General features: G+C 37.3%; 2 protein-coding genes and 2 pseudogenes across 3 annotated transcripts; 2 read left to right on the top strand and 2 right to left on the bottom strand.

Moving 5' to 3' along the window:
* Positions 1-649: 649 nt before the first annotated feature.
* LOC132176920 (UDP-glycosyltransferase 76E4-like) lies at positions 650-2,230 on the bottom strand. 2 transcript variants are annotated; one of them, XM_059589079.2, is made up of 2 exons: positions 1,747-2,230; positions 650-1,521 (listed from the first exon to the last, which is right to left on the bottom strand). In XM_059589079.2, exons 1-2 carry the CDS (start codon positions 2,228-2,230, stop codon positions 650-652), a joined length of 1,356 nt encoding a protein of 451 aa, XP_059445062.2. The 2 variants fall into 2 exon arrangements, with proteins under 2 accessions (XP_059445062.2, XP_088372110.1); XM_088515984.1 differs by having other exon boundaries at positions 1,720-2,230.
* A 610-nt stretch (positions 2,231-2,840) lies between these two features.
* Positions 2,841-16,775, top strand: LOC132178114 (pentatricopeptide repeat-containing protein At3g12770-like; annotated as a pseudogene).
* LOC148586361 (uncharacterized) lies at positions 9,501-11,190 on the top strand (annotated as a pseudogene).
* A 4,800-nt stretch (positions 16,776-21,575) lies between the features above and the next one.
* LOC132176880 (actin-7) lies at positions 21,576-25,413 on the bottom strand. The gene is made up of 5 exons (XM_059589034.2): positions 25,250-25,413; positions 24,033-24,100; positions 23,241-23,634; positions 22,115-22,728; positions 21,576-21,937 (listed from the first exon to the last, which is right to left on the bottom strand). Exons 2-5 carry the CDS (start codon positions 24,087-24,089, stop codon positions 21,872-21,874), a joined length of 1,131 nt encoding a protein of 376 aa, XP_059445017.1. The 5' UTR covers positions 24,090-24,100; positions 25,250-25,413; the 3' UTR covers positions 21,576-21,871.
* Positions 25,414-26,020: the final 607 nt, after the last annotated feature.

Consider the following 26,020-nt stretch of genomic DNA (forward strand, 5'->3'; position numbering starts at 1 on the left):
GCACTTTACGGGCCTATTCAGATGCCGAAACTCGAAAGGGTAGTAAGAAACAATATCATGCATTATTGCATATTTTAACACTCCACGTTATATATATATATATATTTTTTATTTTATTTTTTCTACCCCAATAGATTCTCAGAATGAGCACCAAATTAAAGGAAAGAAATGAAGACCGTCATCATTAATTATGTAGATAAATGATATATTTATTTGTTCACCTATTTTCGTTGAACTTAATATCACGATAGCTCATGAGCGTGGCTTGTATAAGCTCGATTAGTACTCAACTCGATTATGTTGTTAGCCATGTGTTAATGAAATTCGGTTAAAACTTGATACAATAACTGCTGATCTGGGTCATCTTAATGAACCCATGTATAAACCATATATATACTCATTAATTCATAACTACTTTTTTAGATTGAATGCACGTCTATCTATTTGTCAAATAAAAAATTACGTATATTAATTATTATCAAACATATATAGGAATATATAAAATCAAGCACGTGCCTCTCCAAATATTAAATAAGAAAAAGCTCTTTCCTAGGGAGTAGAAAGCAATACAACAGTACTATGAGGGACAACAAAAGGAAAAAAAATATATATATATATATATTAAAAATATTGGACCTCCATAGTCATATTAAAACGACCTAATCATCTCCACTAGTCTATTTATGGAATTGTAAGAAGAACCACCTTCTTTAATGCAAAGTTTAACATTCTCCTTCAATTTCTTAGCCTTTTCCCTCATGGCCTCCCCTTCTTCATCGATCATAAGTTTTTTAACAACTTTTTCTATCTCACCTCTCTCCAGATCACCTTCCAATTCCAGACCTACCCTCCATACATGGCTAACATATCTTGCATTTACTTTTTGGTCCCCAAAACATGGTCTGCATATCATTGGAATTCCTTCACAAATACTCTCAAGTGTTGAATTCCATCCACAATGGCTCAAGAACCCTCCCACCGCACCATGTGCCAGAACTTCTTTTTGGGGTGCCCATTTCACAATATAACCCCTCTCACCAATGTTTTTTTTTAAACCTTCGGGTAGTACTTCAATCCATTCTGCACCAAGAATTGAGCCAGGCCGAACCACCCACAAGAAAGGTTGTTGGCTGTTCACTAGCCCCCAACCCATCTCAACAAGCTCTTTAACGTCCATGGATGCTATGCTTCCCAAGCTTACATAAATAACTGAGTTACAACTTTGCTTATCAAGCCATGACAAGCAACTAGTGTCCTCTTCCAATAAGCTACTAGAGGGGCCCGAAGAAATTCTATGCAATGGACCGATTGGGAAGGTAGGAACTTGACATTGCTGTTGGATCTTTGCCAATAACGAATTTTCAAGGCAATCAACTGTATCATAAATGATGGCTAAAGATGTTCTAATGTTATTAGTTTTACTCAGTAGTTGCCAAAAGTTCTCTAATTTTTCCTGAAGTATAGGTAGATCCTTGAACCTGAGTGGATAAAGCTCTAGAACTGGATCGTTCGACATAGATTCTGTAATACAAAAAAGTTTTTAAGTGATTAGTTTGATGGGTTATGATCATTTAACCGCAAGAAGATAATTTAGATTTCAAATTTGATTATATATACAGTTTTATTTAAAGAAAAAATTAAAAAATTGGTTAGGACTACTACATCTACATTTTGAAATAATTATGAAATAAAAATGTGCATGGTTAATAGCAATATTACTGTATCCTTTTTTCATGTTGAATATACCTGGGAAGGGAATGTGGCCTTCTGCCTTTAGTTGGAAAAGGGCATCACAAGCAAGAGAAACGGCAGCACTACCTGATCGAAAGATAATGCATGGAAGCTTCAGATCCTTTGCAGCTGCTTCGGGGAAGTACATGAGCTGATCGTAGATGATGCAGGCGATTCCATCGTACGGTCCCAGTTGCCTCATCACTTGAGCCAAGCATTCTTGGAAACGAGCTTTGCAATCTGTATTAAGCTGCAATGCAAAATCTATGATCTCGCCAGTGGTGGTGGCCGATGATGAGGTATCTGGTAAGGGGAGAAAGCTGAAATCCGGGTGGCTGGAAGGTTTGGGGGAGTTGTATTGGGCGTGAACGACGGTGATGAAAAAGCCATTGGAGTGGAGGATGCTTCCCAACTGAAGCATTGGGTTTATGTGGCCTTGAAACGGACCTGGTACAAGCACCACCCGGTTGAGACGCCTGATATTTCCTCGCTTTTCCATCTCCACTTGTCTCTCACACGCGCGCACGGTTTTTCTCATGGGAGCCAAAATTGCATGAAATGAAGTTGTTACAACAACTGACTGTTAATAAAACAGTTTTCTGGGTCCGATTGCGTATGCAATGACGAAGGTTTAGAAGTAGAGTAATCACATAATTGATACCAACTTTTGACTACATAAACTGTAAGGAAACACGTGGCTTTTCTTTGACCCATTTTGTCTGGCGGCTGGTGGGATTTTGTCAATAACTTCTCCTAGTTTTCTCTGTTTTATTAAAATATTATTTTCTTACAAAATATTATTTGCTTTTATAAATAGAATTTTTAAGTTAAAAATAATTTTTGGAAAAAAACTTTATTTTTAAATTTTTGTCAAAAGTGTTTTTTTGTTGCTACTTTTAGACTTTTTGAATTTTAAAAGCGCTTTTAATTTTTCTACCAAATGAGTCATTTTTTTTTTTTTTCAAACAGACTTTTTAAGTGTTAAAAGCACTTTTAAATATTTCAAACGCAATTTCAAACATGCCCTTAGTCAAGTGATACTAGTCTTTCAACTGGGTTGCCCGATATTTGGATCCAAGTGGGTCGAAAGTCAGAAAATTTTACCGACCATGAGCCGTAGCCAAATGCGTTGTATAAAAAAGTAAAAGTTACATGCAAAATTATTATTTTTCATCCCATATCACTTTTTTGGGATGAATTCAGTTGATCCCAACACCGAATGCTTCGGTTGAAGGAGAAAAAGAAAGATAGAAAAAGGCTTACGGTGAGAGGGTACGCGGTGGCTGTATTGTCCCCCCCCTCCCCCACCAAACTTAGAAATCAACAAACTTCAATTCTTGACGTTTTTTAGAACCATATTTTGCTCCCAACTCAACTATAAACCTAAACCTTACAACATACAATGTTTTGTACCAAATGATTTTTGTCAGTTGCGAGATCCTTTTTTGATCAGGTGGGGACACCGAGTTTGACTCTGTGGAATGCCATGATTTCAGGTTATGCAAAGAATGGTTACGCTGAGGAAGCTGTAGGGCTATTCCGTGAGATGATCTCTAAGAAGATAAGGATAGATTCTATAACTATGACATCTGCCATTTTAGCTTGTGCCCAAGTGGGGTCCCTTGAATTAGCCAGATGGATGGATGATTATACCATGAGGAGTGAGTATAGAAATGATGTTTTTGTCAACACAGCCCTTATTGATATGTATGCAAAATGTGGAAGCGTAGATTTGGCTCGTATTGTTTTTGATAGAACAGTTGATAAGGATGTGGTTTTGTGGAGTGCCATGATTGTGGGATATGGATTGCATGGTCGGGGCCGAGAAGCCATTGATCTTTACTACACAATGAAGCAACACGAGGTATGCCCCAACGATGTCACTTTTGTTGGCCTCCTCACGGCGTGCAATCATTCAAGCCTTTTAGAAGAGGGATGGGAACTTTTCCACCGCATGAGAGATTATGGCATTGAGCCTCGCCACCAACATTACGCTTGTGTGGTTGATCTTCTTGGACGTTCAGGCCATTTGGAACAAGCTTATGATTTCATCATGAAAATGCCTATTGAACCAGGAATTAATAAGTGTATGGGGAGCACTTCTGAGTGCATGCAAGATCTATCGCCATGTGGCATTGGGAGAATATGCAGCAGAGCAGCTTTTCACATTAGACCCATATAATACAGGGCATTATGTGCTGCTTTCAAATCTCTATGCTTCAGCTCGTTTGTGGGATTGTGTTGGAAAGGTACGCGTGTTGATGAAGGAGAAAGGGTTGAGTAAGGACCTTGGGTATAGTTTGATTGAGATCAATGGCAAGCTTCAGGCATTTCTTGTGGGAGACAAGTCACATCCAAGGCATAAGGAAATTTCTGACGAGCTTGAGAGACTGGAGAAGAGGTTGAAGGAGGCAGGATTTGTCCCACATGACTACAAAAAAATGGGCATTTTCTAACGTATGTTACAGTATAAAAATTTTGCCACCTCAGCAATTTTCTGACGTTTTATATATTAAACGTCAGGGAAATTTTTCCTGACGTGTGAATAGTAACACGTCAGAAAATTCTGACGTGTCACTATTCACACGTCAGGAAAAATTTGACGTGGCAAACACATCAACGTCGGGAGGTTCATTCATTTTCTTAAAAATAAAAATTGAGAAAATTGCTGACGTGGTGGGACTTACCACGTCAGAATTTTCCTGACGTGGCGATATACCACGTCAGAAAATTCTGACGTGGCGGCATACCACGTCAGAATTTTTTGACGTGGCAGATCACCACGTCAGAAAAACTCTGACGTGGCGTTATGCCACGTCAGAGTTTTTTGGCGTGGTGATCTGCCACGTCAGCATCTTCTGACGTGGCACAACGCCACGTCAGACTCATTATATATATATATAATTGGTTTTATATAATTATAATTGCTTTTATCAGATATTTAAAATTATAATATCTAAAATTATTATATATATCAGATATTTATATATAATTATAATTTTATAAATAAAATTATAATTATTTAATATCTAAAATTAAAATTATCAGATAGATATATATATATATATATATATATATATATATATATATATATATATATATATATATATATATATATGGCATTCCTGACGGGCCATGTCTGGCACGTTAGGATTTACTGACGTGCCAAACATGGCACGTCAGGAATGGGACGTGTGCGCTCCGAACCGTGCGCCACGCGTCCCATCTGGAGGCCAGCGCGCCATGCCTCTTAATTAAGAGGCTGGCGCGCGAGTTTTGAAATTTTTTTTTTTTTTTTTCTTTTCTTTTCCCCCAGCTGGCCAGCTGGAGGCACTTCCGGAAGTACGTACGTGTTCTCTCTCTCTGTTCGATCGTCTCTCTCTGTTTGTATTCCTCTGTTTTTCTTTCTTTCTTTCGAGCGCCATTGCTGACCTTGGAGAATTTTTTTTTTCTTCTGCCCAAAGTCTTCCTTTATTAAGCTGAGCATTTTTTTCTCTTCTCCACCGGGTACTCTCTCTCGTGTAAGCTATATATATTCACGATTGCACTGTTACAAAAAACGCCCGCAGCGCTGCCCGCCGCCCGTCGTCCTCTCTAGCTACCTCCATTTTTAGCTCCTACACGAGCTCCTCACAGGTATATATATATGTACATGCTTCCTTGTACTTATTTATTTGTTTGGTTTGGATTTGGTGTTTGCATGCTAGGTTGGGTGATGTTTGTGCTAATCTCGTATAATATTTTGAATTTGATATATATATATATTTACATGAGGATTAATATAATGCTAGCTTCACTCCATATATGTGAATTAATTTCGTTTTTGAATATATATAGCTTACTCTCTCGTTAATTACTAGTACTCCCTGGATTAGCACAAACATATATACTCCCTGCCCATAAATATATATAGCCGTATATTAGCACAAACATATATAGCCGTATATATACTCCCTGCCCATAAATTTCGAGTATTAATGTTATAAAAGAAAGATGCAAATTAAAGGAAAGGAGATAAACCTATGAGATCAATTCATAAGGATAAGGTTTCAGCCTAAATGAACATTGATATCAAGAATTCATAACTTTCCAAATACAGTATTAAAACTTACTTTTAATATTGCCTATGAGTAATATACCTCATGAAAATCAATATTCCATGCATTGACGGTGATAGTAATTCTTGTGACAACCTAATTGAGGATCTATCAATTAGTGCCTTTTTTTGTTGTTGAGGAAACTATACATCTTAGCTTAAATCAGGGACTTTAGATTTTGATTTGAAAAGATGGACCACAAATAGGACTTAGAAAGAGTTATTAGTTTATGCTCAAAAGCCAAAGCTCTTGACTTCACGCTTGCCATCAATTGCAAGAATATGCCGCGGTTATCTACCTAATTGAAGGAAAAAAAACAACGTTCGAAAACTCATGACATCTTTTTGCCATTGGAGCTCTATCACTACATGGTCAAATGGTTTAATCACGTATCAACTATATATGCATGAGATATCTTAGTCAAGCATCCATGTGTACTAGAGCTCACACAACACTAAGGAAGAAAATTGTCCATGTATACATGTATGGACTAAATAGATAAATTAGAAGTTAGGAGCCAGTCCTATCATCTATCAATCATAAACAATAAAATAAATTTTGGTCAGTCAACACCAAATACAAAGCAATCCTCACAAAGTGCAGAAAAAAAGAAAAAGAAAAAGAATTACATCCATAATATCAAAGACCACAACTAATAGATTTATCTCATTGCTAAAGGTAATTGAAATAACACTCCAATAGTTTTTTCTATTTTATTTTTCTTAGAGATTGTTTCTGCTTTTGATAAGTATTGTAGGATTAATCCTAAAATTATTGAATTCATTTTTTCCTATAAGATTGAACCCACCCTGGATTTATATATTTAAGATCTCTATATTTTGAGGGTTTCAAAATATAGGCTCCAATTATGTAAGGAGAAAAAAATAATAATAACTTTTACCAAGTAGACACAATTTTTTTTTGGGGGGGGGGGGGGGGGGGGAGTGATTTGAAATTATATATATTAATCAAAGAATAGAATATTATTTTTTAAAAAACTTTTATCATTTAGTAAACATAGGTTGAAAAAAGCAGAATAGAGGGTAGAGATTTTACATGGCCAGATACTAATCAAACATTTCAGAATCGAAAAAACATTTTGAGTTATAATTTGTTTAATAATAAAAAACACAAGTAAATATGCTTCACACAAACAATTATATTCTTATGGAACTAGACATATATAATCTACCTTTGTTTAACCTTAGGAGACTTCAAGTCTTATTGAAACACAAAGGAAACGGCAGAATGACGACCACTATTAAATAACCTTAAGCTTATTTAATTAGCATTTTCCTATTATTCCAACATTGCTTAATTAAGCTCCTAATTAAACGAATGGCGTAACATTTGTATATTGTTTAGGTTTTGCCCTATTAATACAAGCCATGCTATATATATAAATATTGACTTCGTAACCAATCTAGATTTATTTTATTTGACGTGGGTCCTCAACATCTACCAAATGCATATATATGAACTTTTGGGAAAAAGTTATAGAACCTAAATGTGTATGAAGAATGCTAATAGCTAAACAACATCAAATAATGTAAATTAAATGGTCCCCATTTGGAATAGCTATTAATTCGTTTAAGTTTCATAAATTTTCATGACAAAAACAATTTACCAACAATAAAAGCATCTAATCAAGTTTGCATGTAAATTCCAGTTAATATGTATTGGTTTATTGAATACTTTTAAATTGCGTATATTTCTCTGTAATGTCCGTAGACAATAATGGACAAGAGTTGGATGACAAAGCCTAGGGGTACGAAGGAATATAGAGACCGTTGTAGATTGTTTGTTGACTTTGCAGTTGGGAACTGCACAACACCTGATGGCAAGATTTACTGCCTATGTAAGGTGTGTCGCCTTAACCGGCGCTATCCCCCAGGCGTAGTTCTCGCACACTTGACAGGGGGAAAAGGCATACTTCCTACATATAAAGATTGGATGTTTCATGGTGAGAAGCCTGTCTGGGACCATGTTGAACCGTCTCCGTTGAATCGTCCGGCCACATATGAAGCAGGTGGAAGCGGTGATCAGGGTGGAAATATGCATGTTATGTTGCGTGATGTGTTCGGCATGCATGATGTCAGAGAAGGCAACTATGAACCTCAGGTCGTTGTGCAGGGTGATGAAGAAATAGTAGTCGAGGATGTAGAGGAGGTAGATGCCCAAAAGTATCACGAGCTACTTAAAGAGGCAAAAACACCGCTACATGATCAGACCAAACACAGTAAGTTGAGCGCAACTGTTCATCTGTACGACTTGAAGTGTGTTGGTAGAATTAGTAACAAGATATTCTCATCTCTCCTTGAGTTCATCAATCAATTGTTGCCTGCGGATAGTGAAGGTTTGCCGGTTAATACCTATGAGGCAAAAAAATATCTAAGTGACATGAGACTCTGCTATGAAAAGATTCCGGCTTGTCGTAATGATTGCATGCTATTTTGAAAGGGCAACAAAGAATTAGATTCATGTACAGTTTGTGGCAAATCTAAGTGAAATGATGACATTAATTTAGACGAGGACGGTCAACCCATATCGTCAAGTAAGAAACGCCCAGTAAAAGTGTTGCGGTGGTTTCCACTCATACCAAGACTACAGAGATTGTTTATGTTGCAGTATACATCGCCCCATATGAAGTGGCATGCAGAGAACCGCACAAAGGACGGCAAATTGAGGCATCCAGCCGACGGTGAAGCATGGAAGTCATTTGATCAGTTGTATCCGGATTTTGCAGCGGACAGTAGGAATGTAAGGCTTGGACTAACCTCTGATGGATTTAATCCTTTTGGGAACCTTACTACATCACACAGCACTTGGCTCGTAATGCTTGTGTCATACAACTTGCCTCCTTGGATGTGCATGAAACAAACATCTTTCATATTATTCCTGATTATCCCAGGCCCAAGCTCACCTGGAATGGATATAGACGTTTACCTACAGCCCTTAATTGAGGAGTTGAATGAATTATGGAATGTAGGGGTACGCACATTTGATGTTTCCACTAAAGCGTACTTTATGTTACGAGCACAATTGATGTGGACAATTAATGATTTCTCGGCATACGCAGATCTGTCAGGATGGTCTACAAGGGGAGTAAAGGCATGTCCTTGCTGTATGCAATCAACCAGGTCCCGATGGTTAAAACACGGCCACAAATAGTGTTTTATGGGTCATAGGCAATACTTGCCCTTGGATCATTTGTGGAGGAAGAACAAAAGTAATTTTGATGGCAACCAGGAACTACAATGTCCTCCCGATGTGCTTAGTGGGGATGAAATCCTAAGACAGTTAGAGGGGATGCCATTTGGGGGTGAGGATGCCGGCAAGTCAAAGCCAGACAGTAGTAAGAAGCAGGGAGAGAAGCGGAAGAAGAATACTCCCAACACAAGACCAGAAGCGAGCAATAATGTATTATGGAAGAAGAAGAGTATTTTTTTTAGGTTGCCGTATTGGAAGGATAATTTACTACGGCATAACCTTGATGTGATGCACATAGAAAAAAATGTGATGGACAATATTCTTGGCACAATATTCAACATAAAAGGGAAAACAAAGGACAACTATGATGCTCGTAAAGACTTGCAAGAGATGAGATTGAGACGTCTACTTCATCCATTTACGACAAATGGAAAAAACTATATGCCCCCAGCTTGCCACACGATGTCCAATGAAGATAAAATCAGTTTCTTGAAAGTGCTTCGGGATGTGAGGGTGCCTGATGGTTATGCATCGAATATTTCCAGATGCGTACGACTGAAAGACAGTACGATGACGGGTTTGAAGAGTCATGACAATCACATTCTGATGCAACAACTTCTACCTATTGCTTTACGTGGGTCACTGCCAGGTAACGTGGTCAGACCTTTAGTTGAGATGGGAACATTCTTCCGGGGCATATGTTCAACTACGCTGACACTAGATAATTTGAACCGACTCCAGAGTGAAGTCTGCGTGACTTTGTGCAAGATGGAACAAGTATTTCCCCCAAGTTTTTTCACCAGCATGGTTCATGTTGTCGTGCATCTTGTCCATGAATGCATACTGGGTGGACCAGTTCAGTATAGGTGGATGTATCCGGCTGAGAGGTAAAGTTTGATCGTTAAGTTATTATTATTATTTTTTTCCCACGAATAAAAGACAGTGAATCACTGCAATTGTTGATTGATTTTTATATACAGGAGCCTGGGGGGGTTCAAATCTAATGTGCGCAATAAAGCGGCTTCCGAGGGATGTATTGCAGAGGGGTACATAGCAACTGAGTTGGTGACATTTTGCTCAATGTATTTGGACGACACACCAACGTTTCATAATAAGGCCCAACGAAACCCTGATGGTTGTAAGGGGGCGGGAACACGAGTCATCCTCAACCGTATTACACTGGCACAGATTCATCGATATATATTGTTTAACTCAGACGAGTTCTTACCGCTACGGACGTAAGTCATCTCTCTAGTACTTGCCATACCATTCCTTGTACAATCTTAATTTTGACAAGCACTATATCGAATTTAATTTCAAATTGTAGGATGCACATGAAAACGCTTAGAGGGCGAATAGCGGACAATCAGTTGGAAAGCGAACATTTCGAACAATTTGTCGATTGGTATCGTGAATACGTAAGAATAATGTGTTCTAACTGGTTAAATGAGGTGTATCCATCCCTTAGAAATCCTACATGCACCAATTTCAAATCATATATTGCCCTCCATTATACGCAGGTCAATGGATTGGACGACCTACGCAGACAGAAGCTGGGTGAGAAACTGGTAATGCACTGTAGGGGCCAAAGGAAAGGGCAGTCAACTATAACAGATATGTGGTTAATGGGAAGTTGTTTCGCACTCTGCCAGCTGATATCGGGAAAAGGACTCAAAATAGCAGTGTGTGTGTGCCGAGTACTGATGGCGAAACGTATTACGGGAAGGTAACCCAAATAATTGAGGTTGAGTACTACGATAGGACAAAGTATGTTTTGTTCAAGTGTAATTGGGCGGACAACACGAGGGACAGGGGGTACAAGGTTGACGAGTATGGCATAACGCTTGTGAATTTTAAAAACCTTATCCACACTGGAGAGAGTATTACGGATGAGTCGTTTGTGCTAACTTCACAAGTTGACCAAGTATTTTACGTCGAAGATGAAAGAAACCCAGATTGGGCTTGCGCTGTAAGGACTAAACCTAGAAACGTATACGATGTTGGTCAGGGTCAAGGGTCCGACGATTCTAGTAGCAGCTACCACGAGATTGAGCCCCTCCTCTTGAGTTCCAATCATGATCATGTTAACGCACCTGATGATGTCGATTACGTCCGACCCGACTTAGAACCAATTGAAGCGTATGTCATTTAATAAAATTGGAAACATGTTTATCTTTTAAATGAAATGTTTATATTAATTTATAATTGCTTTTTAGGTTAGCCATAAAATTTATATGTAGTTTGTGGAAACGATATATAATTAATTGAGTAACTAGTATATGTTTAAAATTTTAAAAGTGTGATTACTTTACATATATTTGTACCTATTTAATTATTTTAAAGACTAATTCGTTTCGCAACGTATTTTGCAGGGAGACATGAGTTATAGGGGAAAGAGAAAAGCACAGCGGCAACCGACCGTACGGTTGACATCCGCCGCCCATGATTTACATTCATCCCCCGGGCTAATATGGAGCCAGAAGGGTATAGACAGGTACTTCCACATCATGTAGAAGAGCATACCGATGCAGGGCGGGACGTGGGATGTGGTGATGACATTCATGTAGATCCTCAGCATTCTGATGTGGCAGAGCCGGGCACATCCACACCGTTCACGCTTAACTTCACGACGTTGAGCGATATGGGGATCGTTTCCCATGGCCATTTCCAGCGGCACCCATACCCTAGTAGCGGAGTACATGTGGATGATAGTGATGAGACACAGCCCCCGGATAGCACTGAGGGTGATGAGGATGGTGTCGCGCATGACACGCATTCCGATGATTTCGCTACACGCCCGTTGGCGGTGGATGAGGTTCGGATGATAAGTAAATACATGTGTTAAAATATCGGAATATGTATTTTATTTAATTTTAATATGTGGTTAGTTTAATTAAATAACTAACTTGTTCAAATTCTTAATGTATTAGGTGTAGATCAAGATGGCATCACCCACTACCATATATTAAGTGTCAAGTCATGCCACAAGCTGTGGGAGATCCCGAATGGCCAGAGGATCGTGTGCGAGTATAACCCTGCGTGGCAGCCTGTGGGACAAAGTGCTTCCAAATTTAGACGGATGACCGGAGTGTTCGTTAGGAGCAGTACTTATGTCCGGATTAGCGACGAGTGGAAGAAGGTATCAGAGCGTAAGAAGGAAGATATTTGGGATGCATTGATGGTATGTTATAAGACAATTAATTATTGTATTTATGATAATGATTTATATATTCATATATTTATCTCAAATAGATGGACAATATTGTTAATGAATATATATATATATATGTGTGTGTGTGTGTGTGTGAATATATGCAGAAGCACTTCTATATCCCACCTGACTGCGATATCGCGGCCATAAAACGGGACGCTTTCCTTGATATGCGAAACAAGCATACAACTTGGAGGTATGACTTGAAGCATAGTCTTCACATCACATCGGACGATACTCCGGTGACAGTGAAGGCTAGGGAAGGAGGACAATTATCCACGTACAATAGAGAGGACGTAGATATATTATTGGAGAAATGGTGTTCGACAGAGAATCAAGTAAGTCACATTTTAGTGAGTTTTGTTTAGTTTTATTAAAATGAATGTGTAGCCTAAAATATTAACAATGTTAATTGTGTAGGAATATGCTGCATATATGAAAGGAATCTGGTCGAAGAACAAGGAGCCTCACTGCACCGGATCAAAGAGCTATGCCAGGGCTACACATGAAGAAGTATGTTTTTTGATCAAATATATGTATGACTTATGTTGATTGTGTTTATGTTTTAATTTTTTACGTTTTATTTGTGTATGCAGTTCGTAAATACCGGGATTCCGCCAACACGAGCGCAGTCTTACATCAACACACACGTGAAGAAGACTGGCGGATATCCAAATGACTTGGTCAAGGAAAGATGTGTACGCTACTAATAACCGATATGTTTTGGTTAATGTATATTTATTTGTAATTTAATTTAATATTTATAATTGCTTTTGTTAATGTGTACTTTACAGGAGAGGATGAAGGAGTTGCTTCCCACTGACTCTGCTGCTACACAATCTGTCACCGAGGGCACCGTACGGTGGGCGCCCGACGATGCGTACGCACAGGGGATGGGCAATAAGCCGGAGTACGCAGGTTGGGTTCGCCAGGTTGGAGCAGGTATACTACCTGTGCGCGGTAGCATCCACTCCTACTATAGACCAGTCGCGCTACGCTCACAACCTCCCGGGAGCTCTGGTGTCCCAGAAATGATAGAAACTGCACTACAAGCTGAGCGGGAGAAGCACAAGCAGGAGATGGATGCGCTGCTAGAGACACAGCGAGAGCAGGCAATGGCGCAGCAAGCTGAACGAGAGAGGCACAGGGCAGAGATAGCTGTGCTGTTAGATGCACAGCGAGTGAAGGTTGATCAGCAGGTTGCTGTGCGGCTGGCTGAGACCCGGGCTAGTATGACCACTTTGTACGAGGCACGTTTTCGTCAACTCGAGCACATGTTGCAGTTGAGGTCCTCATCCGATACGACTCGAGTTAAAGATGTAACAGAAAAAGAATCTCCAGCCCGTTTGGTGGTGAAATCGTTAGTGGGGAGTGAACCAGGTAATGCAATTTGTTTTTTTTTTGCTTTGGGTTTTATTGAGTATATATATGTATGTATGAATTTTATGACGTTGCAAAATGTTTTGTTCTTCATTGGTTTGGTGATACATTAGGTTGGACAGTAGGAATGTTTTTTATGCTGTTAGTGTTGATAGCGACCTCGATAATGTTTGTTATTATTTCTACTACTAAACGTTAGCATTGTGTTTGTGTCTAATTTTAGAATGAACTTATTTTCCAGTCGGAAGATATATATATATATATATATATATATATATATATATATATATATATATATATATATAGATATTGCATTGATGATGATTTATAAGTGTACTTATTGCTTCCCAATAAGAAAGACACTTATTGCTTCTTGATTGATTGTTTTATAATCTCCAGGTATTGCGGAAAAGTTGTCGAATGAGGAAGCCATCGACCTAGATTGAGCCTTGTATGTGAGTTCGTAGTTGGTAAACATATTATATATTTTGTTATTGTTTAGTTGTGTGAAACAAAACAATATTTGCTCACAATAGTTATTGGAAGTATATGATTGACGTATTGACTGCATGTTTGTGATAGATATAATTATATCTATATGATAAATAGTAAGTTGCATTAAATGGATGTTTAGTCAATACTTCGTTTGACGTTTAATATATAGGTTGGGTCTCTTGTAACCATGTCAAGTTTGAGGTTTAATATATAGGTTGGGTCTCTTGTAACCATGTCAAGTTTGAGGTTTAATATATAGGTTGGGTCTCTTGTAACTATGTCAAGTTTGAGGTTTAATATTTCGTTCATGGTAAATCGCTAGTTTTGGTTAGACTAAGGGTTTTCGGGTTTGTCAACCGCTTACGTATGTATTGCCTGCATTTTACGATTCCGATCGAATGTTATTGTTTACTTTAATGATTTGTATGTGTTGTCTAAATTATGAGTTCCTCACTGTTGCTTTATAAGTGGTCAAAAATTATATAGGTGGATAGGAATATAAGAAGAATATATATGGCCATTTAGCATGTCAAGTTTAAGAAGTTATACATTCTTGAATCTGATTTATTAAGCTAGGCCATGGAGGAAAGTTTATACTTTATTCAGTATTGTCTTACATAGGATAGAGTAGATTAGAGTAGTTCTTTCTATTTGTAGAGTAACATCTTTCTTTGAATTTATTTCTTACCGCAGATTGTGAAGAAGCTTGTGGATGTTGTTGTCAGTATACATCAAGCTATCTGGGAAACCTTTGGAAATAGCGGTATGAGGAGGTCATGGATGGACATAGGACGTATTAGTTTGGTTTGATTTGATTTGATATGATTTTGATTTTGATTTTGTTTTCGATTTTGGTTTGACATATTGAATTGACTCAATGACCTATCAGTTATTCCATGCATGTCTCTATTTATTTCTGAGGAGTTGATAGATTTGAATGTCGAATTCTATTATATGTAACTGAATTTTTGGACATGTTATAATGATTTTATCATGCCATTTGTTTTTGTCCCTAGTATATCCTTAGGAAAGATGACATGAGAAAATTGGTTTTTTTTGTACAAATTAAATTGAATTCAAGCAGGGAAATCTGGAGTAAATTGAATTGTATAAACTGTATATATTGAATTCTGGAATAAATTGAACTCAGGAAAGAAATTGGAAATTGCCAATTCAATTTGTACAGGAAAACGATGTTGGAACAATAGAATATTGTTTGTTGGATCTAATTATTTGCCAGTTTGTTGGATCTAATTGTTTGCCAATTCAAATAGAATATTCTGGAATAATCAAGTGTGTTCCTAATTATTTCAAATGTGTTCCAAATTGTACTATATTCAGATTTTTTGATTATTCCAGAATATTTGCAAATGTTTCAAATAATCTGGAATTAATCTGAAAAATCTGTACACATTGAGAGAAAATAACAGTGAGAGAAAATTTGCAAATGTTGTGTTTCCAGGTTGTTTTCTCTGTTCCAACATAACAGAGAAAACAACCCTGATTGCTTTCCAGAAATGCAATGAGAGAAAGCATTTCTGGAAAGCAATCAGGGAAAGCAGGGAAAAAAAAAAAAACGGCCTAATTTTCTGACGTGGTGGAAACACCACGTCAGAAAAATTCTGACGTGGCATTTATGCTACGTCAGAAGTTTTCTGACGTGGCATTTATGCAACGTCAGACGTTTTCTGACGTGGCAAAAACGCCACGTCAGAAATTTTGTTGAGGTGTCCAAGCCGCAACGTGATAAAAATTTTTGACGTTGCGTGGACTGCACCGTCAGAATTTTTCTGACGTGGCAAAAATGCAACGTCAGAAAAAATTCCTGACGTGTGAGTGGGTAACACGTCAGAACACTCACACGTCATGAATTTTTTTTCCTGACACCTACGTTTCTGACAATCGACACGCGTTAGAAACGACCCGTCAGAAAAATTTTCTGACGTGTCGGACACTAGAACACGTCAGAAAACGCCTGTCATTAAAAAATGGTTTTTTTGTAGTGCATACAGACTCTGTACTTCATGATTTAAATTATGAAGAGACAAAGGAGACTATCTGTAATCATAGCGAAAGGATAGCAATTGCCTTTGGGCTCATTAGCACTCCTCCTGGAACTACCCTTAGAATAACAAAGAATCTTCGGGCATGTGTAAATTGGCATGGAAAAAAATTCTTCTTTCATTGCATTTTAACCGTTGGCTTTAAGGAAAAAAAACTCCTCTTTCATTGCTTTTTAACCATTGGATTTAAGAGGAAAAATTCTTCTTCCATTGTTTTTGACCGTTGGTTATTAATGGTATTAGTAAAACTGTACATGCCCTGATATTGCATATGCTGTCGGTAGATTGAGTAGATATACTCATAATCCTAGTATTGAGCATTGGGATGCAATCTCTAGATTGTTGAGATATTTAAAGGGCACAATTAATTATGGTTTGTCATATTACGGTTTTCTTGCTATATTAGAAGGATATTGTGATGCTAACTGGATTTCTGATTTAGATGAACTAAAGCCTACCAGTGGCTATGTGTTCACATTAGCAGGAGAAGCTATATCTTGGAAGTCCTCCAAACAAACTTGCATAGCAAGATCCACAATGGAGGCAGAGTTAGTTGCCTTGGAGAAGGCTGGAACTGAAGCTGAATAGCTAAGGAGCCTTTTGATTGATTTGCCTTTATATGCTAACCCAGTTCCACCTGTTTGTATTCATTGTGATTGTCAGGCTACCATAGCTCGAGCCAAGAGCAAGATCTATAATGGGAAAAGTCGACATATCCGATTAAGGCACAATATTGTAAGGCAGCTTATTGAGACCGGTGTAATATCCATGGATTTTGTGAGGTCAGAAAGGAATTTGGCAAATCCTTTGACCAAGCCATTAGCAAGAAGGCTGGTGAGTGAAACATCGAGGGGGATAGGACTGATACCCAAATGATGACACTGTGATGGATACCTAACCTCTGTGATTGGAGATCCCATGACTGGGGTTTAATGGGAAACGAAGTCATAAGTGATCATCGTATGGTACTGTCATTCTACTATCTTGTTAAGAAGATTATTGATAAGTCCATCCCTATGGTGTAAGACAGTACAAAGATGCAAGGTGATTAAGGATGAGTTTAAAACTCTTAATGGTTCCATAGTCCCTACTTGTTGGGATTGAGTGTTTCCTGCACACACTCTTGATGGATATTACCTATGTGAGTGTGGAGGTGGTGCCACTTCCTATGAGACTTGGGCAGGTCTCTAGAGCACTCATGAAACCCAAGGGCGCATGGCCTGTATAAGGCGCCAACCCGCAAAACAACCCAATTTTTTTTATTTCAATTTTTTTTATTCATTATTTTTTTTTTTGAGAAAGTTATGTGGGTGATAAGTTTGCTCAACTTATGGATTTGGTTAAAAGAGTCTAACTCTACCACAATTCATTAAGTTTCTACTTATTTATCCTAGGTGTGGTTAAAACTTTCGGGTACCACATCGATGCATGCTTTCAATCTCCTTTTACTCTAGTGTTTGTAACATGTGGGGGATTGTTGTGATGTTACAAACATTGGTCATTATTTCTCATTGATAATTTTTCTCTTGACCGTTTGACATCAAGTCTTCTTATATGAGTTTTATGAAAAAATATTTCATCTTACATTTTTCTAGCCGTTGGTAATTAAGTCTTTGATTTTCACCGTTTGTCATTTATTGATGGGCTTTAAGGAAAAAAATTCTTCTTTCATTGCATTTTAACTGTTGGCTTTAAGGAAAAAAACTCCTCTTTCATTGCTTTTTAACCGTTGGATTTAAGAGGAAAAATTCTTCTTCCATTGTTTTTGACCGCGGGTTATTAATGGTATTAGTAAAAGCAAGGAGCTCATTTTTTCTATATAAATTGAGCCCACCTACTAGCTCCAAGACTCACTTCTTTGCTTCCAAAGAAAAGGATCGTACAGCATCATTCTTCTTCCAACAAATTTTATTTTCATTAGTCATTGAGCTATATTTTGGTCTCTCTTTTTTTTGTGGGTTTGTCCCTCATCTTCTTTGATCAAAGGGTTGTTCATTTGATCTTCGTTACTTGGAAGTGCGTCCTTAACGAAGGTAGACGCTATAGTCTAATCCTGAAAGGTTGCGTGTCAAGAGATCCAATCGCACCGAGTTATACACTCCGGGAGGCACGAAATTAACCTTTAAGGACAACGCTCTTGCGTGATTCTATAGCTTTGTGAGATTTTTCCTTGCTCTATTTTTTTATTTATTGTATTATATTTATCTTATTGTTAATTGTTTGGATTAATATTATTTAGCATCAATAAGAATTTTTGCACCATCCATTTAATTTTACAACAATCTAACACAACTAATTAAAATAACTGTGGTGGCACTTTTCAGGTGGACCTCACATCTACAGGTTATGTGTGTTTTGTTGGAAATAACTTTGGATGGGGCACAAATTCTCATTGATATAAAATAATTGCAATGTGAAAATTAACAATAAAATAAATAAAATACAATAGATGAAAAGTAGAGTATGGAAAGATCTCACAATGCTATAGAATCACGCAAGAGCGTTGTCCTTAAAGGTTAATTTGTGCCTCCTGGAGTATATAACTCGGTGCGATCGGATTTTTCGACACGCAACCTTCCAGGATTAGACTATAGCGTCAACCTTCGTTAAGGACGCACTTCTAATAACGAAGGCTACTAGAACAACCCAATATAATCGGAGACTAGATGACCATTAAAACACGACAAGTGGGGTGTTCGAATTAGCTCTTCTCATAAGGCCAAAAATCTGACGTATGGCTATTGATGTAGGCATTGTTTCTAGTATCAAAGAGAGAGTCTCCAAAGATAAACAATGCCATATGTTTCTCTGACAACTTAGCAAGGCAAGTGGAAGGAGAAAGACCAATATGCAGAAGAGTGACTTTAAAAAAATAGAGCTGTTTTCATAGGCCAAGGTAGTGATATATATATATATATATATATATATATATATATATATATATATATATAAATGTTTTTCACAATCGGGATTGAAGAAGATATATCATATATAGAAGTAAGTGCTGACCTTTTCCAAAGCTAATGAATATGAGTAAATGACAAACGGTTGAAGAGAATAACAAAAATCATAAAACTTAATAATAACTAAACGGTCATAAAAAGATTTTTTCTTTAAAAACTCATCAATATAATTTTAACGGTAAAATTATAGGAAGAATAGTAAACCAACGGCTCAAAAATTAAAAGCATGTTTGTAACATTACAACAATCTTCCACATGTTACAAATATTAAAATAGAAGGAGATTGAAAGCATGCATTGATGTGGAACTTAATGATTCATGCTTTGTTAAAGCACTCAAAAAAAAAAAAAAAATCTGAACATCTAAGAGATAATAAAGCAAGTGGAACTTCGAAAGATCCAATTTTGGTGCATGAGGTGTAGAATTGTACCTCATTTTTTGCTTTGGTATGTTATGTTTTTGGTTTTTGTTCTTACTTTCGTTACGAGGGTTGCGTAAGTTCTGTTACTCATTAAAAATTAATTAATTAATTAATTTTTTTTTAAAAAAAAAGGACATCCCTTCAAAAAAAAAAAAATCGAATGGCAACATATTTATCCACATAAAGCACCTGACAAGCATATCCACGCTTCATTCCCAAGACTGAAGCTGAAGCTTTAGGTCTGGCAGTTGCACTCCCTAGAACACGCATTTTTCGACTGACAGCTCCCCCAATTCAGGTATAAACTCAATGACGCAGATAAACTCAATGACGCAGTTATAAAGGGCCGGAAATTTCCTACAAACTAAATTCCTACGACACAACCTCTAAAAATTTTGTGCTTAACACGTCACTTTTTTAGATGCTGGATTGTAAGAGTTCTTATAATCCAGTTTGTAGGATATTTCTCTTCGTAAAGTAATCTCATCCAAAACAAAATTTTGCAAGAAAACGAAAATAGAACAAATGTCTCTTAAAAAGGTAGCAGCTCATGCTACCCAAAAAAAGGAAAAGGGGGCCGGGAGAGAGAGAGGATGACCACCCCTACAATTGTTTTTTTTAGAGCAGTTTGATAAGTGCTAAATATTACATATTATAACTCCTTAATTTACATATGTTAATCTCTTAGTTTTGTTCTTATGTGATGTTTTGTGTTTTCTTTCAGTTTTTAAGTTTTTGAAGAAAAAAAAGCATTTCTGTATAGTTCCAAGCTTAAAAGACAATTTGGGAGAAAATCTGGAAGTCAAGGGAACGAGTGCATCTGTGCTTAATCGCACAAGCCATTAGGATCGAGTGCATCCACTCTCAATCGCACAAATAGAAGGCTTGAGCGCAGAAGAGGGGGGATCAAGCACAGATGTGCACTCGAGTGCACCAATCTGGGATCGAGCACACTCGAGCGCCCAACATGCGACCAGACTCTTTTTTCACTCCAGATTGAGTTTTCAATCTACTTTTTGGACTAGGAGACTAACCTACGGTTTTAATAGAGTTTCTAGGTTTCTCGTAATCCTATAAATAGACTTTTAAGCATTGAGAAAAGATATACAATCTTGGAGAGAAGAATTGGAAGTTCAAGCAAAAAGTGTTTTTGGTTTCTTCTTTTCCCTTTTTAGTTTTATTTTCATTATGTGTAATTAAACCCTTGTTAGAGACTAGATTGAAGCCCTAGTTATGTCTTTTTAGGATTTCAATATTGATGCATTTACTGCAATTATATTTGAGTGCTTAACTTGATTATTTCCTATTTAATCGAATTCTTTATATGAATGTGCCTAATTAACATATACATGTGATTTTGATTTGTTATTTGTGTCAATTTAGATGACCGAATCCTAGGCATAATAGAGTGACAAAAGAATCTCTTCATGGGTTCTTGGATTAATCAACATGAAACCAAGACTAGATACAATGCCCTAAGTTTCATGTGTTTGTCGATTTCTATAACTTTATGCTTTCTTGAAGAACAACTTAGTACATATTATGCATAATTTGTTGCTTAGGGAGATCAATAACTTAAAGAGATATCGTGCCCTTAAGTTGGCAAACATTGTATATCAATATAATTGTTAACATTGACATATTATTATCTTAATTATGTGTGAATAGCCGTGGATGTCAAAACCTCAACCCTAGTTCTTATTTTTTCTTTTATTACCTTTCTATTTTATTATTAAATTTAATCTGTGACAATTGGTTTAATTCCGTTAATCAATTAGGAAATTACGTTCTAAGCAAAATTATCAATACTCGTGAAAATGATCTCGTATTTGCCATCGTTTTGATCTTGTGCATTTGTGAGTAAATCGTACCGGTTATTCGCTTATTAATTTAGGTAGGTAATTGGCACAACAAAGTTCATTGCAAACTGCAACGAAAATTGAATTACACATGCAATAATATAGACAGATATGACACAAAAACCCAGCAGCATGGAGAAAATGGTGACAAAACTTACCCGTCTCTTACTCAAGCCACCTTGGTTCATGGCCAAAACATGAAGAATGACAGACCAAAGCAAACAAGACAGCAACCAGCTAGGTTCCAACACTACCCAACCATTGCCAATTATATATTGGCTTTCTAAGACTGACACACCATGCAACATGTTGGAAGCTTACAATCCCAAGCATCCAATACACTAATATCTCCCCTATTTAATAAAACCAGAGCTTCATAAGTCAACTAAAATCACATATGACACAAGACTCTTCATTCATCACCATCTCTTCCTCACAAACTTAGAAGCATTTTCGGTGGACAATTGCCGGACCGGATTCATCATATTCACCCTTGGATATCCACATCTGCAACATAGGAAAAAAAAAATCAACAAAGTGAACAAATAAGATTCGCAAATTCACGCATCCCATTCTGCCCATGAGCAAATCAAATGGAGCAATCATAAAGCCTGTTGGAAGGTGCTAAGAGTCTAAGAGATGTTTCTAAGAGATGTTACTAAAAGGTGATAGCATAGATGTTACCTGTTGGAAGGTACTAAGAGATGCCAATATTGATCCTCCAATCCAGACACTGTACTTTCTCTCGGGAGGTGCAACCACCTTGATCTTCATGCTGCTGGGAGCAAGAGCCGTAATCTCCTTGCTCATCCGATCAGCAATTCCAGGGAACATGGTTGACCCACCACTAAGCACAATGTTTCCATATAAATCCTTCCTGATATCAACATCACACTTCATAATGGAGTTGTAAGTGGTTTCATGGATTCCGGGAGCTTCCATACCAATGAGAGATGGCTGGAAGAGTACTTCTGGGCAACGGAACCTCTCAGCTCCAATTGTGATAACCTGGCCATCAGGTAACTCATAGCTCTTCTCAATTGAAGAGCTGCTCTTCGCAGTCTCCAACTCTTGTTCATAATCCAGGGCAACATAAGCTAGTTTCTCCTTTATGTCGCGAACAATTTCCCGTTCAGCAGTGGTGGTGAAAGAGTACCCTCTCTCAGTGAGGATTTTCATCAAGGCATCAGTTAGATCACGGCCCGCAAGGTCCAGCCTAAGAATTGCATGGGGCAGGGCATAGCCTTCATAAATTGGAACCGTGTGGCTCACACCATCACCAGAATCCAAGACAATACCTATCCAAGCCCAAAAAATCAGTGACCATACAAGCAAAAAAAAGATAAATTTAAAAGTGGGGAAAAAGTCAGACTCTAACAAAAGGATTCTAGGTTCTCCCAAAACTGTAAAAAATTATACTTAAGCATAAGAAAGAAACCTAAATTCACCACATATGGAGCAATAATTCACCTACTTCTATGTATCTGTATCATCTACATAGTCTATTAAATTTCTCGTATATTATGACAATATATTTCACATTTTAACAAAACACGTTTATCTTACTCCCGATTTCCCAATCAAACTTCATTATGGTTTCCCAACTTTTTTAAATTATCAACCTGATTTACTCCAAAAACACTGCCACATTAATTCTTCCAGGTACACACTGGCCCAAATGAGCAAAACAAAAAACTGTAGAAGTCAAATCCATGTGTTTGAATTACATGTTTAAGTTAAATTGAGCTTTCCAAAGTTCATGATTGCAAAATATTACCAGAACCAGATATCTATAATTATAGATGCAAACCTGTGGTACGTCCACTGGCATAAAGAGACAGAACAGCCTGGATAGCAACATACATAGCAGGCACATTGAAAGTCTCAAACATGATCTGGGTCATCTTCTCCCTGTTGGCCTTGGGGTTCAGTGGTGCCTCAGTAAGAAGTACTGGATGCTCTTCAGGGGAAACACGAAGCTCATTGTAGAAAGTGTGATGCCAAATCTTCTCCATGTCATCCCAATTGCTGACTATGCCATGCTCTATAGGATACTTCAAGGTGAGGATACCTCTTTTCGACTGGGCCTCATCACCTACATAGGCATCTTTCTGACCCATCCCAACCATGACACCAGTATGGCGAGGTCGCCCAACAATACTTGGGAACACTGCCCTTGGAGCATCATCACCAGCAAACCCAGCCTGCGGATATCAGGATGCAGTAGACAGAGATATTTGACTTGTTAAAGCAAAAGTTTCCAAAATAATTACTAAGCACAATTCAGCCATAATAGATCCATGTGAAGAAGGAGTTCGCACAGAACTATGACTGGATTAAAGTGAGAAATAAAAGAAAAATTAGGACATCTGACCTCAATCCTCCTTTTTTCTAGGTAAAAATAAAAAATAAAAATCGTGATTAACAGCATTAAACCCTTTGCTGTGCATTTTTATTTGACATTTCCTTTTTAAGATAGGAAGAGCAGAAGATGGACCCATTGCCAAACTGGCGCAAGGACATTAGGTAAAAACCTTCATTTTGATGACTTGTTGAAAGGGAAAAATAAACTCATTAAATTACATGATAACAATTCACTAACCTTGACCATTCCAGTTCCATTGTCACACACAAGAGGTTGAATATCCTCATCAGCCATCTTTTATAACCCTGCACATGGAAAATGGTCTGAAGTAAAAGAAACTACCACAAAAGGACCGTCTAATAGCCGCCCAAATGAAATGATCCTTGCTTTTTGCTTTCAAAACTTTTTCTTTTTGTTCTTTTCGGGCAGAACCATGATATGAAGTTCATATGGAAGCATTAACAAGCTTGTACCTCCCATTTGGGTCTCTTAAAGAAAGAAAGGAATGGATATGTTCAAAATGGATGAGAATGAAAAGCATCTTTAGAGCATTTTTCTAAGAAGTAAATTAATAGTGAGCATTTACTTTACAATTGCCTTATATTTTCTTGGATCCAAATCTAGCCCAAGTAATAGACTAGTAAATAAAAATACCAGAACAAATCTCAAAAAGCAAACTACTCTCAATCAATCTCTAACAGAACAGCTAGTAAAAGTATCCTTGTCCTTGAACATAACTGAATTTTTAGAATAAAGTGAGATACAAGAGAAACAAGACAGAGAGAAGCCGATAACATTAACAACTAAATCTAGGGCCGGTTTGGATTAAGGTCGCAAAACATGTTTCCTTCAAAGAAATGAATTTTCAAATTTGGGGACCGGAACAGCCAAAATTTTCAAAAGCACATTCATTCTCAGCAATAATAATTTCTTAAACAAGATTTGAAAACAAACTCTAAAAACGTGGCTCGTTTAACATTATTTAAAAGAATAATTTCATAAGATACACCAGTTGATGCATTTTCTGCACCAACTCACAAACGCTACGAGTTCTTTAAGAGAGAAACTGCGATCAGTGACTGATATGAATATAAATAAAAACATATATAATATCAATCCTTGTCGCAACGACAGTTCTACAATCAGGAATTCAATATATAAAGAAGCGGAATTTAAAGACAGAAAAAAACCATTGACCTAGTATAGAATCACTACATAACATATTTCAATTATACGAACACACACAGATAATATGCCCATAAACACATGCATACACCCAGAAAAACCAAGTAAAACTCAAAACATGAAGAAAAATAAAAAATTATCTGAAATATGTAATGGCAACAAGGGTGTGTAGATCAGTCAGAAAAGTAGAACAAAGAAAAGCAAAGCTAAGAGAGTGTCATAGATCGAACAACATAGAAAATGATAAACGACATAGATCTATACTGTACCTGGATTACAAAATTAAGAGGGATGGAGTTTGGTAGAGAATCTGAAAATGGAAGATTAGTGAATGGCAGGTGAGTGAGGTTTATAAACCCAAACGCAGTAGTACTTCCGGTCTGTTTGGTTGGTGGGGGAAAGTTAACCGGGGTAGAGAAATTTAAAGCATGGAATCTGAAAGACAGACCCAAACGGAGAAGTGTGGGAGTGACGTGTCTCTATCCGTGAGCAAGAAAAAGAAAGACAAATGTTTCGTAGAATATAATGTTTATATTTGGCCCAATTTTAGTAACTAGCAAAAAATTTATCATGTGAAATGAATAATTGAAATTTAAAATTTTAATTTTAATTCTTTTTTCTTCCCTAAATATGAGTTAAATGTGAACCTTATATTGGACTGCACCCTAACATACCTCAAAAAAGAAAAAAGAATCTAGTCTGAAGCGGGAATAAGAATCCGACAAAGTCATCCTCAGCTGTCCAACTCTGAATTTGGTCATTCCACGCAGGTACGTGTCTGTTGTGTTTGGTGTATTTTCCACGTCAGCGGGGCGGCTATTACCCTATTATGGGTGGATGGGCGGTTTGGGCATGCTGAGTGCCGACCACTACTTGGACATTTGCTGGATCAGGACTTTGAAAAGGCCCACTTCCTCCTTTTACTCGCCCAAAAGAAAAGAAAAGAGAAGAAAAAAACCTTTACTTTAATCATAATTTCAATGTGATTTATTATTAGTCAAATAATACGGTCTTTAATTACATAATAAATCCTGAAATTT

Source organism: Corylus avellana, chromosome 4 (genome assembly GCF_965113065.1).
Source record: "Corylus avellana chromosome 4, dhCorAvel1.hap1.2, whole genome shotgun sequence".
In the NCBI taxonomy this organism is placed as follows: Eukaryota; Viridiplantae; Streptophyta; class Magnoliopsida; order Fagales; family Betulaceae; genus Corylus; species Corylus avellana.

Excerpts from the sequence above, each read along its gene's own strand:
- LOC132176920 (XM_088515984.1), bottom strand. The coding sequence starts at position 2,230 with ATGGAAAAGCGAGGAAATATCAGGCGTCTCAACCGGGTGGTGCTTGTA. Across the intron at positions 1,522-1,719 it reads CAACATGAAAAAAGGATACA|AATCTATGTCGAACGATCCA; the intron begins GTAATATTGCTA and ends TTTGTATTACAG.
- LOC132176880 (XM_059589034.2), bottom strand. The coding sequence starts at position 24,089 with ATGGCTGATGAGGATATTCAACCTCTTGTGTGTGACAATGGAACTGGA. Across the intron at positions 23,635-24,032 it reads ATGGAACTGGAATGGTCAAG|GCTGGGTTTGCTGGTGATGA; the intron begins GTTAGTGAATTG and ends TGATATCCGCAG. Across the intron at positions 21,938-22,114 it reads CTCTTAGTACCTTCCAACAG|ATGTGGATATCCAAGGGTGA; the intron begins GTAACATCTATG and ends CCTATGTTGCAG.